Source organism: Cervus elaphus, chromosome 18 (assembly GCF_910594005.1).
Source record: "Cervus elaphus chromosome 18, mCerEla1.1, whole genome shotgun sequence".
Classification (NCBI taxonomy): domain Eukaryota; kingdom Metazoa; phylum Chordata; class Mammalia; order Artiodactyla; family Cervidae; genus Cervus; species Cervus elaphus.
The window spans coordinates 30,472,917-30,488,037 of NC_057832.1; the positions used below are offsets into that span (position 1 = coordinate 30,472,917).

Sequence of the window (15,121 nt, forward strand, 5' to 3'; positions counted from 1 at the left end):
GCAAGAATACTGGAATAGGTTGCGCTTCTTTCTCCAGGGGATCTTCCCCATTCAGGGATGGAAGCCATGTCTCCTGCATTGGCAGTAGATTCTTTACCACTGAGCCACCCGGGGAAGCCACTAATATGTGAATATGCAACTAATACGACCTGCTTGATTTCCAAGCTAGTATAACAAGCTGTCATAGAAGCTTGCTTTTTATTCTTCATTTAATGAGAATTTGCAAGTTTTTCTCCAGCTTAATAAAGAATATCTTTAAATTTTCCAGAAAAGGGAGACTAACCTTTTATCACTTGCTTGCTAATTACTGAAAATGGCAAATGAGAGTTCACAATTATAACTAATACAGCAAGCTTTAGCTTATGCTAGAATATGGTAGAATATGCCATTTGAGACTTAGTTTTTTTTCTTTTTTCCAAAATTAGTATTGCTGTCTTGAAAATATGCATTGTGCTTAGGTTAGTCTTTAGGTTTTATGTCAGTTTTTTAAAAAAATCTAGTGTGATAAGTATTGTTGCAATGCTAGTCATAAGGAGACAAATATAGCAATAATGGTCTTGAGGAAAATCGGGAAATTTCTTGAGGAAATTTCAATCCATTTTAAAAAGTGCACCATAAAAATTCTTCCAATATCTTACAGCCTCCACCAAAAATAGATTTATTCATTAAATATTTCCCAGATTTTTTTATCAGTACTCCTGATAAAAAAATCAGTACTCCTGATCAGTACTTTATCAGTACTCCTCCTTATTTGTTGTTATAAGTACCCTGAATTTCAGTGATCATGTTTTGTAATTAAATTTATTCATGTGGACATTTAGTTACTTTCTTTTTCTCTCACGGACTTCAGTATTTCACGAGCGTGGAGACAAGGTCAGATTTGCTCACCATTCTATCCCCAGACACACAGAATTGTGCCTACTGCCTGTTAAGTGTTCAATAAATATTTGCACACTTATGGGTCAGGCACACTGTTGCAATGAGTCAAACTTATCCAGTGGAAAGCATTATGGATTTAGTGATTAGCGGATAAATTCTAGGACCACTACTAATTTTCCTTGGATTACCTGAAACGAGAGGATTTCCTCGTCTGTAAAAACCGGCATATTTCTACCTGTCGCCACCTCACCGAGATGTTGCTAGGATCACGTGGCAGAGAGCATTTATTTGCTCTGCGTAAGGAGGATGTGTTACAGACATCAGTCTGACCCAGGACTCTCCGGGCAGCTACTGGGGCACGTCCACGTCATCCCGTTACATAAGGGGCCCGCCCGTCCGGAGTCCTCTGAAATCCCTGACCCCGAGTCACCGGCCACCGCCCCGAGGACGCCATAGGATGCCTTGAGGCTAGGCAGTGTAGGGTGGCGCCCACCCGAAGATTGCGGCCGGCCGGCTGCAGTAAGCTTGTGAAACAGCTGCGGCTCTCGGCGCTGAGACCGGAAACCCCACCACACCCACCCGCCGCTAGCCAGCTCCTGGTCGGTTTGAACTTGACCCTGTTTTGCCGTTGCTAGGAGACCCGGCTCCGGCGCGCCCCCCACTGGCCCGCGCCCGGGCGCGCACGGGAAGGGGGCGGGGCCCCGGCAGGCGCCGGGGGCGGTCGGCAGAGCACCGTTAGGGCTGCCCGGCGCCGGGCCAGCGTCCCTGGAAGCGGCGTCTCGTCCCCTGCCACCGCCCAGGCCTCGCCGGCGCCCTCCCGCTGGTATCAAAGCACTGCCGAGTGGCAGAGAGTCACGCTGGATCCGGGCGCGGGAAGGACATTCAGTCAGGTGAGCCGCGGCGGGACGGGCGACTGATGTGGCCACGCCCTGCTGAGGGAGACCTGCCGGCCGGGTGCGGAGGGAACAGACGAGGGGATCGTGCTGCGAGGGTAGCGGGCATTCCCCGGCGGGTGCACCAGCTCGGATCAGTCACGCCTGGGGACCTGCGCGGCCGTAGGGAGGACCCTCCGGCCAGAGGAGAAGGAGTTAACATGCCGGCGGTGACCGCGGCCTCGGATGTGAGCACCTCGGCGCGGCGTCCTTGGGCTGCGCTGCAGGTGCGCCCGGGCGGGCGGACCGAGCGGGGTGGAGGGGACCTGGCTGGCCGGCCGAATCTCCCTTTCCCCTGCAGGGGTCGCTCGGCTCCCTCTGCAGGCGCCCTGTTTTCTAACTCGAGGGCAACAGGTGGTGCTTTTGGTCCGAGGGAGAGCCCCACTGCGCCGCGCGGGGAGCGGCAGTTACTCTCACCAATTAGGGCGCGGGGGCGGGCGTGGCGTGGACGCGCTGACGCCGGGGACCAATGGGATTCGGGCTCGGGGGTGGGCCGTGAGGGGTGGGCGTGGTCCGAGTCTGGAACCAAGGTTTCTAGGGCTGCAACCGCCAGAGCTTCCTGGAGAGCTAAGCTGAGCGGGCGTGGGGTGCTTGTCCGCCCCAGTGTCGAGAAGCCTACCAATGCTTTCTCATTTGGACCCACGCTCCAATTCAGGAGGTGAGAACATTGTATTTTGGGAGCGGGTGGCGGGCATAAGATAACAGTGACCTTGGGTATGCTGTTAAGCTTGTGGAATTAGATCCTGAGGATCAGATTATGTTACAAATTTTCTGCAAAAAAAAAAAAAAAGGCACTTACGTGGTTACTGTGACTTGGACCAGTTGCTGGTAGATTGTCTCCGTATGAGGTCTCTGAGATCTAGGGACCCAGAGGAGTAAAGTACATATTACTGTAATTTCAGTGAATGTTAAAGAATTTCAGTGGCAGTGCTGATTCTGTCGTTCGCCTCGGTTTGCGTATGATTCTTATCTCATTTGGTTTGTTTACTGAGGCAACTTTTATTTATCAAGTTCCTCGTGTCGCTTATTTTAGCAGGAAGAGAGAATAACAGTTGTACATTATTTCACAAGAATAACATTCATTTTCCCCCTCAGCAGTCTGGTAACTGGATCTCCTAGGAAGAGAAGTTCTTAAAGAGTAAGAAGAAAGCATTTCAATTTGGAACACTTCTCTGCAACTGGAAATGGGGAATGGACTGTCAGACCAGACTTCTATCCTGTCCAGCCTGCCTTCATTTCAGTCCTTCCACATTGTCATTCTGGGTTTGGACTGTGCTGGAAAGACAACCGTGTTATACAGGCTGCAGTTCAATGAATTTGTAAATACCGTGCCTACCAAAGGATTTAACACGGAAAAAATTAAGGTAACCTTGGGAAATTCTAAAACAGTCACTTTCCACTTCTGGGATGTAGGTGGTCAGGAGAAGTTAAGGCCACTGTGGAAGTCATATACCAGATGCACCGACGGCATTGTGTTTGTCGTGGACTCTGTTGATGTTGAAAGGATGGAAGAAGCTAAAACTGAACTTCATAAAATAACAAGGATATCAGAAAATCAAGGGGTCCCTGTGCTTATAGTTGCTAACAAACAAGACCTGAGGAACTCACTGTCTCTCTCAGAAATTGAGAAATTGTTAGCAATGGGTGAACTGAGCTCATCAACTCCCTGGCATTTGCAGCCCACCTGTGCAATCATAGGTGATGGACTGAAGGAAGGACTTGAGAAACTGCATGATATGATAATTAAAAGAAGAAAAATGTTGCGGCAACAGAAAAAGAAAAGATGAATGGTGATACCTTTTATATCTGTGTGGAGTAGGTTTTCTCTGGTCTGATTTTGACAAATGGAAGAGTGTCTTCAGCCTGGTTTGCCTGCCTGCCTTCCTGGATGCTGTTAAAGCTTTGTTTTGTTGAACAATCAGATGTCCAACTCTGTTGCCTTGTGGAAGATGAGTAAATGCAGTGCTTCTTAAAATGGTCTCTTCTCCCTACCCCACAAATCTTCTGGTACTGCCATTTTGGGAAGCCAAGCAAGGATAGAAAATTGACCAGAAAACAGTTAGGGAAATTTGACCTGAAGTTAGTGAAATAAAACTTTGAAGAGTGTCTGCCTAGTGTTTTGTGCTTACACCTTTGGGGGGCGGGGGAAACCGTTGCAAAGAAATTGTATACAAGGCGTTGTATGTTAAGATAAAGTGCTCATGAAGGGAAATGTTAAAGTAGATTATTATATATACAGTTATATTGATCACATTGGTCCAACCAGTCAGGGACAAAGAGGAAGTGTTTGGTTTCTTAAGATTTGGCCAAATGAATCTTGACATTTTCTGGAATTAAATACTCTAATGCTATATGTTAATTCTAGATGATGTTTAAGTTGGTCTGACTTCAAATAATAAAAAGGTATTTAGGGTATATTCAAGTGCATGGATTAGTTTTTCTGACAAAGCATGTTTTGGTGTATAGTCTTTTACTTTTTAGAAACAGCTATGCATCTTTTTACACGGTCAGGTTTAAAACACCTTTTCGGGGGCTTAGGGCTGTTGAAATATTTTGTTGTCAGAATCACTTTTAGTTGAAGAACCTAAAGTAATAACTCTTTTATATAGTAGATTTGGGCATGTAGACTAATCTTAAATGCATATGCTTTGATATGTATATGGATTTATGAAGAAGGCAATTGATTAATTCAGTCAAGAGGATGTAATTATAATACCTGGTCTCTAAAGTATTCCAGTTGTAAATTATTTGTTTTATTTGCTGGCTGAACACAGATGTGGTTTTTCATATATTTTTGTAGTGTTTTGAGAAGAGCAGAAGCTTTATAAACACCACCTAATGCACTGTGCAGTGAAAATGTAAGCGATATCCTTATGTGCTCTGAGCTTTAATTTTTTTGTTTACAAACAACAGTGTTATGCAGGCAGTCTAGTCGTTATTATAAGGTAGAGAGAAATGATACAGTACTGCAGATAAGAATTGCGATTATAGAAAATGAAGGGGAAAGTAGCAAAGCTGTGTTTTGTGAAAATTCACTAGAACTGTTTATGTTGGACTCCAAAAAATGCTCTAAATTAAAAGGAGGGCAAACCTTTACCTAATTCTTATCTGCAGGTGAAGACTTGCTTCCCGTGATGACATGTTAGCAAATCAACTTGATTTCTGTGTGTTAACGCCAACACCTATTTGTTTTGAAGATAACCAAAAGAAATGCACTTTGCTAGCAGGGTTTGGTTTGGGCTTTTTGTTGTTGTTGTTGTTACTTTTTCTTTTTTTTTAAATGGAGTTTTTGGAAACTTGGTTCTTGTTACACAGAAAATGAAGTAGCTTCCTGTGGAGCCTTCACGTGTTAAGTGTATTAATACCTGCACTAGTGACAGTCACTTAGAATGTTTCTATTTATAGAAATGTGGATAATAACTACCAATAAACTACTGAGGCAATAGGAGAAGTGTTTGGCTTTGAGTTTTAATGTATATATTTACACTTTTGATAAAGTTACTCAGTAGTAGTTGGAAACAACTTTGAAAGCTGGGTTTCATGGTCCTATAGTCATGTGACACAGTCACTAAGAAGTGGTTTTCTGGGAGAACCTTTTTTATTACCCTCACTCTGTGAGATCATGATGTATGCTCTATACATCACTAGATCCAAGATGGATTCATAAAACTTGCTGAGAGAAAAATCTGAATCAATTTAGATCCAGGATGGATTAATAAAACTTGCTGAGAGAAAAATCTGAATCAATTTAGGTTTTCAGCCTTCTTGTATGTAGTTCTGTGTAAAATAGTAGTTATAACTATCTCTTGAGGGTTTAGGTGTTAGTCTTACTTTGCAAGAACTTGATAAGCAAATCTACATTATCTAAGAATTCCATATTTAGTGAACAATAAGAAAAGAGAAAATGGTATGGACACTATATCAGTTTTTATTTATAAAACACATTTTCAACTAGAAAACTCAGTTTTTCAGTTTGCTAAGTTCAGTTTCTTCACCACCTATTTTAGCTGTTGATAGTATAGAATAGGGTAATAAGGAGTCTTGAAATAAACCCTGAAGTGTTTAGACAATACTTTTATATCTATTTTTTTTAAATTAAGGTACACCTTTTCTAAAGTATATTTCTAAAGTATTTCCTTGTATTTGAATTTATTTGATTTAATACCAAATATTAAGAACTGCAATGGCTAAATCTAAATTGCTATCAAAACTGTTTTTAAAAAAAAGGTTTTGATACTAAGACTTAATTTTAAATGCTCATAGTTGCTCTAAATTAGATTATAAACATTTAGAAAAGAAAAAGTTATATGCTTAAATAGCCAGCAAAGATTACTAAGAAGTAATCATGGAAAAATACAACATTAGAAGCCAAAAATGAAGTTATTAGTATAAATATATATTTGTATGTATAGAAGGATGATGGTTTCTGAACAGAGGGAAAGGGGGGATGTGAAATGTTTTTGTTGGTACAAGGCATTTGACACTTAAAGAATGTTTCATTAATTATTCATGTTGACCTGGAAAGAGGTCTTTAGAGGGTAGAGTGTTGCAGGGTTCTATTTAATAGAATTTCATCAATGATGTAAACAAAATGGTTTCTTCAGCAATAACAAAGATGCAAAAGAATGTTTCTTTAAACTTTTGATGATGTAACAGTCAATATTTAGTTAAAAGAACTTGGAATCTTGAGTATACCATCATTTGAGGTTGGAATTTTGCATTTAGGGTTTAAATTTAGCAGAACATCCTGTGGGAGAAGTGATGTTTGTGCAACATTTAGTGAAAATACTGAATAGTCACTGAATTATACATCTAAAAATAACTAAATAGAAAAGTTTATGTGTGTTTTACCACAGTAGGACTTCAGCAGAATATTAAATATGACACTTAGTTTCAAAGAATTAGCTTGAATAGAGTGAGAGCAATGTGATTTAGAGACCAGATTCAGTTACAAATTACATGGAAGGCATGTAAAGCTTAATATGAACCAATGTACCATGTTAAACTAATCATAAAGTTCATATTAAAATATGTGACAATTAGAAAAAATAATCACAACAAACCACGACTGAAGCGTGTGTCAGATTCTGCGAATGTAAGATAGACATGTAAGAATACCTATCCAGGAGACTAGTTGAGGAGGATGTTAGGTATACTGTCTAAAAAGAGCATATGCGATCTGAGGTTAGATGGGTGTTCATGTCCTGGCTCTCCCACTGTTACACAGGTGGCCTTCTGGCAAGTTCTTTGAAACTTCTCATGGTGTGAATTTCTTCCTGGTAAAATAAAGACAATTGTGTAGAATTTTGAGAAGATTGAATGAAATAGTGTAAGTTATTTAGCACATTACCACCAAGCATTTGATAAGAACTTGATAAATATTATTATTAACCAGTACAAATCTGTATATGTTGAGAGACAATATGATATAGTTGATAAATTCAAATAGTTTCAGTACTATAAAATTCAGACCTTTTTAAAAAGTGCTTCTTCAGAAGTGCAATGTCTGGGTTGTAGTAGACATTCAGTAAAACCTTGTTTAATGAACTTTAATCGATGCCAATAAAAACACTCTCCTAAGTATAACATCCGACACCTTTTTATATATCCACGTGCATATAAACAAGAGAAGGGAGCTTTGCTTGTGGACTGTGCTAAATATCTTAAGAAGTGCAGCCTTCTAAAACATGGGTGGTTGAGGAGAGATGCTGAAGTTGATTCATTTCAATGATGCTCTAGTTTTAAAACAAATCTTTTAACTTTTTATGAGAAATTTCAAGCTTATGCAAAAGTAGAATACCATAATGAACACATAGGTATCTCTCAAGGATTACTTGTATTGCTTCTGTTTTATGTTTTGGTTTCTTGGCCGCAAGGCGTGGGGGATCTTAGCTTCCTGACCAGGGATCAAATCTGCACCCCCTTTATTGGAAGGCAAAGTCTTAACCATGGGACTGCCAGGAAAGTCTTATAATTTTAAATTTTATTAAATTTAAATAGCCCACAGATGAATGTGGCTATTGCACTGGACAGGACTGGCTGATAAGAAACTTTCTCCCAGCAATGATTTGCTTATCCTGATGTTTAGTTCTTAAAGGAAAGGTAAGGTGTGCGCGTTAGTGCTCAGTCGTGTCCAATTCTGTGCACTCCCATGGACTGACTATAGCCCGCCAGGCTCCTCTGTCAATGGGATTTCTCTGGCAAGAACACTGGAGTGGGTTGCCATTTCCTTCTTCAAGGGATCTTCTTGACCCAGGAATTGAACCCACAACTCCTCAACTGGCAGGTAGATTCTTTCCCACTGCACTGCCTGGGAGGCCTTTGAATATAATTATAACTTTACCCATTTAAATTTGATGTATTTCATCTCTGTAGTTATTATCCCTATTTATGCTTAAATTAGGCTGTATATTGTCACCCTGCTTATTTAACTTATATGCAGAGTACATCATGAGAAACGCTGGGCTGGAAGAAGCACAAGCTGGAATCAAGATTGCTAGGAGAAATCTCTAACCTCAGATATGCAGATGACACCACCCTTATGGCAGAAAGTGAAGAGGAACTAAAAAGCCTCTTGATGAAAGTGAAGGAGGAGAGTGAAAAAGTTGGCTTAAAGCTCAACATTCAGAAAACTAAGATCATGGCATCTGGTCCCATCACTTCATGGAAAATAGATAGGGAAACAGTGGAAACTTTATTTTTTGGGGCTCCAAAATCACTGCAGATGGTGACTGCAGCCATGAAATTAAAAGATGCTTACTCCTTGGAAGGAAAGTTATGACCAACCTAGATAGCATATTAAAAAGCAGAGACATTACTTTGCCAACAAAGGTCCATCTAGTCAAGGCTATGGTTTTTCCAGTAGTCATGTGTGGATGTGAGAGTTGGACTGTGAAGAAAGCTGAGCACTGAAGAATTGATGCTTTTGAACTGTGGTGTTGGAGAAGACTCTTGAGAGTCCCTTGGACTGCAAGGAGATCCAACCAGTCCATCCTAAAGGAGATCAGTCCTGGGTGTTCATTGGAAGGACTGATGCTGAAGCTGAAACTCCAATACTTTGGCCACCTCATGGGAAAAGTTGACTCATTTGAAAAGACCCTGATGCTGGGAGGGATTGGGGGCAGGAGGAGAAGGGGACGACAGGATGAGATGGCTGGATGGCACCACCGACTCAATGGACGTGAGTTTGGGTAAACTCCGGGAGTTGGTGATGGACAGGGAGGCCTGGCGTGCTGTGGTTCATGGGGTCACAAAGAGTTGGACACGACTGAGTGACTGAACTGAACTGATGTTTAAATTGTCCTGTCTTTGGAGAACTGAGTCCTTCGACTTCACCCTAGTAATCTTTAATAATTTCCTTACTTTTTGGTTTTACAAGAAATTTCTGCCTTACCATTTTTCTAGAATTCCGTTTCTTTCTTTTAGTGGGAAAAAGTATAGACAGTCCTCTGTATAAATCACTTGGTTTGGTTTGTTTCTAGGTCTTTTCAGTGAATAGAATAGGACTTTTTTTTTCCCCAAAAAGAGATATATTATTAATTCACACTGATACCTTCTATAAAATTTAAAATGGTAGCATCCTTACCTAATCTCAGTCATACTACTTATTACCTGTTTTCACTTATGTCCCAAATCCTAGTTACCAGTGATACATGCTTATTTGTTTCCTTTATTCCACTCTAATCTCACTACATTTTCAAAATAATAACAGTACTAACACAAACAATTACTGTAAGTGGTTTAGCAATAGTTGTAGTTTCTTTTGTCCTTAGGTTACTAGGGAGCTACTGTTAAACAAAAATTCTTTTTCATGTTTGGCTACCACCAACTGGTACATGTGTAGGTACATTTGTTTCACAAAATCTTTTATTTGCTTTTAGAAATGTTGACTCTGGCTTACTTCATATATACAATTATTCCAATATATTTAATGTATCTGGGAATTCCCTGGCAATCCAATGGTTAGAACTGCGCACTTTAATTGCCAAGAGCAAAGGGTTCAACCCCTGATTAGGGAACTAAGATCTCACAAGCCACCTGGCATAGCCAAAAAAACAAAAAACAACTTGGGATTAAAAATAATTTACATACCATACTGTAGAAGCCTCTCTTTTATAAATTAAACAACATGAATATTTTCCTCATTCAAGAAAAATACTTTTCTAGGCAATTTTTGTTTTTCAGTTTTAGTTTGAGACCCATACTTTGCAGAATTGTATGGTGAAAATTGAAGATCTTGTAGTTTGCATTGGGAAACATATAAAATGGTCTCTGGTTGTAAAAGAACTCTTACCTTCCTATTGCAGCTCTATGTAATGTCAGCAAGAATATGAATAGTCATTATTTTTTTTTCTTTTTAATATAGAAACTGAATAACTGAATAGCAAGTGATTAGAAACTGTGGGCTTCAGTGGACCAATGTATATTTAAATATTAAATGAGAATTGCTGGTTTCTCTTAATCCATTAGTTCAGTTCAGTCGCTCAGTCGTGTCTAGTTCTTTGTGACCCCATGGACTGACTGCACACCAGGCCTCCCTGTCCATCACCCACTCCCGGAGTTTACTCGAGCTCATGTCCATTGAGTCGGTGATGCCATCCAAGCATCTCATTTTCTGTCATCTCTTCTCCTCCGGCCCTCAGTCTTTCCCAGCATCAGGGTTTTTTCAAATGAGTCAGCTCTTCACATCAGATGGCCAAGTATTGGAGTTTCAGCTTCAGCATCAGTCCTTCCAATAGATATTCAGGACGGATCTCCTTTAGGATGGACTGGCTGGATCTCCTTGCAGTCCAAGGGACTCTCAAGAGTCTTCTTCAACACCACAGTTCAAAAGCATCAATTCTTTGGTGCTCAGTTTTCTTTATAGTCTAACTCTCACATCCATACATGACTACTGGAAAAACCATAGCCTTGACTAGACGGACCTTTGTGGACAAAGTAATGTCTCTGCTTTTTAATATGCTGTCTAAGTTGGTCATAACTTTCCTTCCAAGGAGTAAGCATCTTTTAATTTCATGGCTGCAATCACCATCTGCAGTGATTTTGGAACCCAAAAAAATAAAGTCTGACACTATTTCCGCTGTTTCCCCATCTATTTCCCATGAAGTGATGGGACCGATGCCATGATCTTAGTTTTCTGAATGTTGACCTTTAAGCCAACTTTTTCACTCTCTTCTTTTCTTTCACTTTCATCAAGAGGCTCTTTAGTTCTTCTTTGTTTTCTGCCATAAGGATGGTGTCATCTGTATATCTGAGGTTATTGATATTTCTCCCTGCAATCTTGATTCCAGCTTGTGCTTCTTCCAGCCCAGCGTTTCTCATGATGTACTCTGCATATAAGTTAAATAAGCAGGGTGACAATATACAGCCTTGACGTACTCCCTTTCCCGATTTGGAACCGGTCTGTTGTTCCATGTCCAGTTCTAACTGTTGCTTCCTGATCTGCATACAGGTTTCTCAGGAGGCAGGTCAGGTGGTCTGGTATTCCCATCTCTTTCAGAATTTTCCACAGTTTATTGTGATCCACATAGTCAAAGGCTTTGGCATAGTCAATAAAGCAGAAAAAGATGTTTTTCTGGAACTCTCTTGCTTTTTGATGATCCAGCGGATGTTGGCAATTTGATCTCTGGTTCCTCTGCCTCTTCTAAAACCAGCTTGAACATCTGGTAGTTCACGGTTCACATTCTGTTGAAGCCTGACTTGGAAAATTTTTAGCATTCCTTTACTAGCCTGTGAGATGAGTTCAATTGTGCGGTAGTTTGGGCATTCTTTGGCATTGCTTTTTTTTGGGATTGGAGTGAGAACTGACCTTTTCCAGCCCTGTGGCCACTGCTGAGTTTTCCCAGTTTGCTGGCATATTGAGTGCAGCACTTTCACAGCATCATCTTTTAGGATTTGAAATAGCTCAACTGGAATTCCATCACCTCCCTAGCTTTGTTCATAGTGATGCTTCCTAAGGCCCACTTGGCTTAACATTCCAGGATGTCTTGCTGTAGGTGAGTGATCACACCATCATGAATATTTGGTTCATGAAGATCTTTTATGTATAGTTCTGTGTATTCTTGCCACCTCTTCTTAATATCTTCTGCTTCTGTTGGGTTCATACCATTTCTGTCATTTACTGAGCTGAACTTTTCATGAAATGTTCCCTTGGTATCTCTAATTTTCTTGAAGAGATCTCTAGTCTTTCCCATTCTGTTGTTTTCCTCTATTTCTTTGCACTGAGCACTGAGGAAATCTTGCTTATCTTTCCTTACTATTCTTTGGAAGTCTGCATTCAGATGGGTGTATCCTTCCTTTTCTCCTTTGCCCTTCACTTCTCTTCTTTTCACAGCTCTTTGTAAGGCCTCCTCAGACAGCCATTTTGCTTTTTGCATTTCTTTTTCTTGGGGATGGTCTTGATCACTGCCTCCTGTACAGTGTCACGAACCTCCATACATAGCTCATCAGGCACTCTGTCTATCAGATCTAGTCCCTTAAATCTATTTCTCACTTCCACTGTATAATCGTAAGGGATTTGATATAGGTCATACCTGAATGGTCTAGTGGTTTTCGTTTCTTCAGTTTAAGTCTGAATTTGGCAACAAGGAGTTCATGATCTGAACCACAGTCAGCTTCTGGTCTTGTTTTTGCTGACTACATAGAGCTTCTCCATCTTTGGCTGCAGAGAATATAATCAGTCTGATTTTGGTGTTGACCATCTGGTGACGTCCATGTGTAGAGTCTTCTCTTGTGTTCTTGGAAGAGGGTGTTTACTATGGCCAGTGCGTTCTCTTGGCAAACTCTATTAGTCTTTGCTCTGCTTCATTCTGTACTCCAAGGCCAAATTTGCCTGTTACTCCAGGTATTTCTTGACTTCTTACTTTTGCATTTCAGTCCCCTATAATGAAAAGGACATCTTTTTTGGATGTTAGTTCTAGAAGGTCTTGTAGGTCTTCATAGAACCATTCAACTTCAGCTTCTTAAACATTACTGGTTGGGGCATAGACTTGGGTTAGGGTGATATTGAATGGTTTGCCTTGGAAATGAACAGAGATCATTTTGTTGTTTTTGAGATTGCATCCAAGTCCTGCATTTCTGACTCTCTTGTTGACTATGATGGCCACTCCATTTCTTCTAAGGGATTCTTGCCCACAGTAATAGATATAATGGTCATCTGAGTTAAATTCATCCATTCCAGTCCATTTTAGTTCTCTTGATTCCTAAAATGTTGATGTTCACTCTTTCCATCTCCTTTTTGGCCACTTCCAATTTGCCTTGATTCATGGACCTGACATTCCAGATTTCTATGCAATATTGCTCTTTACAGCATTGGACCTTGCTTCTATCACCAGTCACATCCACAACTGGGTATTGTTTTTGCTTTGGCTCCACCCCTTCATTTTTTCTGGAGTTATTTCTCCATTGATCTCCAGAAGTATATGGGCACCTACTGACCTGGGGCGTTCATCCTTCAGTGTCCTGTCTTTTTGCCTTTTCATACTGTTCATGGGGTTCTCAAGTCAAGAATACTGAAGTGGTTTGCCATTCCCTTCTCCATCACTATCTGTAAATCTGTCATCTATCTGTAGATGCCCTGAAATGGATCAAAGACAAAATGGAATTCCCTAGAATAACATTTTCCACACTGGACTTCAGATTGACTTAAGGACCATTTTAATATCCCTAGACTCTACCTCAGACATTGTGAATCAAATCTCTTGGGGATGAAGCCAGTAATTTATATTCTAACTCTTAGGTTTTTAACACACCTAGATCAGCCAGATTTGGAAACCATTGCTTTATTGGACATGACAGAGGGATAGTTCTTACAGTGGTGGGAATAAAAGAATCATAAATAGAACTGGACGAGTAGAGATTTACCTGGTTACCTTTGATCCCTTTTCTTCTATATGATAAAAATTTTTTTTATTGCTTGACATTGATGTCTAACTGACTAAACTGAGAAATTGTCTGACCCAGGAATGTTTTACATCAGATGACTTAGGGAAAATAGAGAGCTCAGGGAAATGGAATAAGTACTTTTTTTCTTGTGAACTTGCATATACTTTATGCTAAGTGGCATAAAATCTTTTAGAAGTTCTCTGGGAGTTCTGCTCATCTCACAAAAGAGAGAGACCACTTAGAGATTTAGAGAAGTACTAAGTAATGACTGCCCTGTTGCTTTTCTGTAATCCTTTTGGGAATTTTGAGTGATCATGATCATAGCCAGTTATTTTTGGACTAACAGGTATGATAAGGAAATATCAAAGGCTTATAATAGGAGCAGCGCCTGAAAAAAATGGGCAATGCAAATGGATTATACTAAATCCTTTACACATGTGATTATTCAAATAAATAAAACACTTTCAGTCTTTCCATTTGGTAGACAAAGATGGTCCTTCTTGGTCAATCTGTCAGCAACTTCTCATGCTAAAAGATGGGTGCTTGTTTTAAATTTTAGGGTGAGTTTAAATCATGGTCTTGACATTATATATCTGCTGTGTGTCTGAATGCAAGTTACTTCATTTCTGTGAGCTGCACAGCCTTCTCACGTTAACACAGTGATAATATCCTGTACTAGAAAGTAGGTCCACTAGGACAGGGAATTCATCCATTGTTCTATCCTTAGCCCTTGAAACACTCCAGGGCACACGCACATACTAAACACTCACATATGTGCATAATTTACAAATGAATGAAGCTTAACTTTTTAGGGGTTAGTCAGAAATTAGTTAGCAATATAAATATAAAATGTGAAAAATGCTATGAAGGAAACAAAAAGCTGAGGAGTAGAAAACCATGTGACTGACTTCCTTTTAATAAAGTACTTGAAGATTTTTCAGATCTATCTAAAGAACTATGGGAAGACTAGAGGGAAAAGCATTTCAGGCAGTGGGAACAGTATATGCAAAGGACGTGACATGAAAAATCACTTAGTGTATTTGAGAACTGAGTGTAAACTAGTATGGTGAGAACTAGTGAGAAAAGAAAGAATGGCAGGATGTGAAGCTGAAAGATCAGGAGAAGACATTTATCCACAATGCTTAGTTGCTCAGTCGTATCTGACTCTTTGCGACACTATGGACGATAACCTGCCAGGCTCCTCTGTCCATGGGATTCTCCAGGCAGAAATACTGGGGTGGACTGCCATTCTCTTCTCCAGGGGATCTTCCTGACCCAGGGATCAAACCTAGGTCTCCTGCATCGCATGTGAATTCCTTAATTGTTTGAGCCACCAGGGTCACCCAAGTGATGTCTTCAATGAGAGTACTTAGTTTGCTTTTATTTACTCTTTATGCACTTGATTGCAAATTACTGCTGCCTGTAAA

At 40.3% G+C, this 15,121-nt stretch overlaps 1 protein-coding gene across 4 annotated transcripts; it reads left to right on the forward strand.

Moving 5' to 3' along the window:
- The first annotated feature begins 1,371 nt into the window (after positions 1 to 1,371).
- ARL4A (ADP ribosylation factor like GTPase 4A) lies at positions 1,372 to 3,917 on the forward strand. 4 transcript variants are annotated; one of them, XM_043873068.1, is made up of 3 exons: positions 1,376 to 1,769; positions 2,350 to 2,469; positions 2,907 to 3,917. In XM_043873068.1, the coding sequence occupies exon 3, from the start codon at positions 2,996 to 2,998 to the stop codon at positions 3,596 to 3,598; it is 603 nt and encodes a 200-aa protein (XP_043729003.1). In that variant the 5' UTR covers positions 1,376 to 1,769; positions 2,350 to 2,469; positions 2,907 to 2,995; the 3' UTR covers positions 3,599 to 3,917. The 4 variants fall into 4 exon arrangements, with proteins under 4 accessions (XP_043729005.1, XP_043729006.1, XP_043729003.1 ...); XM_043873070.1 differs by lacking the exon at positions 2,350 to 2,469 and having other exon boundaries at positions 1,372 to 1,769; XM_043873071.1 differs by lacking the exon at positions 2,350 to 2,469 and having other exon boundaries at positions 1,373 to 1,769; positions 2,910 to 3,917.
- The last annotated feature ends 11,204 nt before the right edge of the window (positions 3,918 to 15,121 follow it).

Excerpts from the sequence above, each read along its gene's own strand:
- ARL4A (XM_043873070.1), top strand. The coding sequence starts at position 2,996 with ATGGGGAATGGACTGTCAGACCAGACTTCTATCCTGTCCAGCCTGCCT.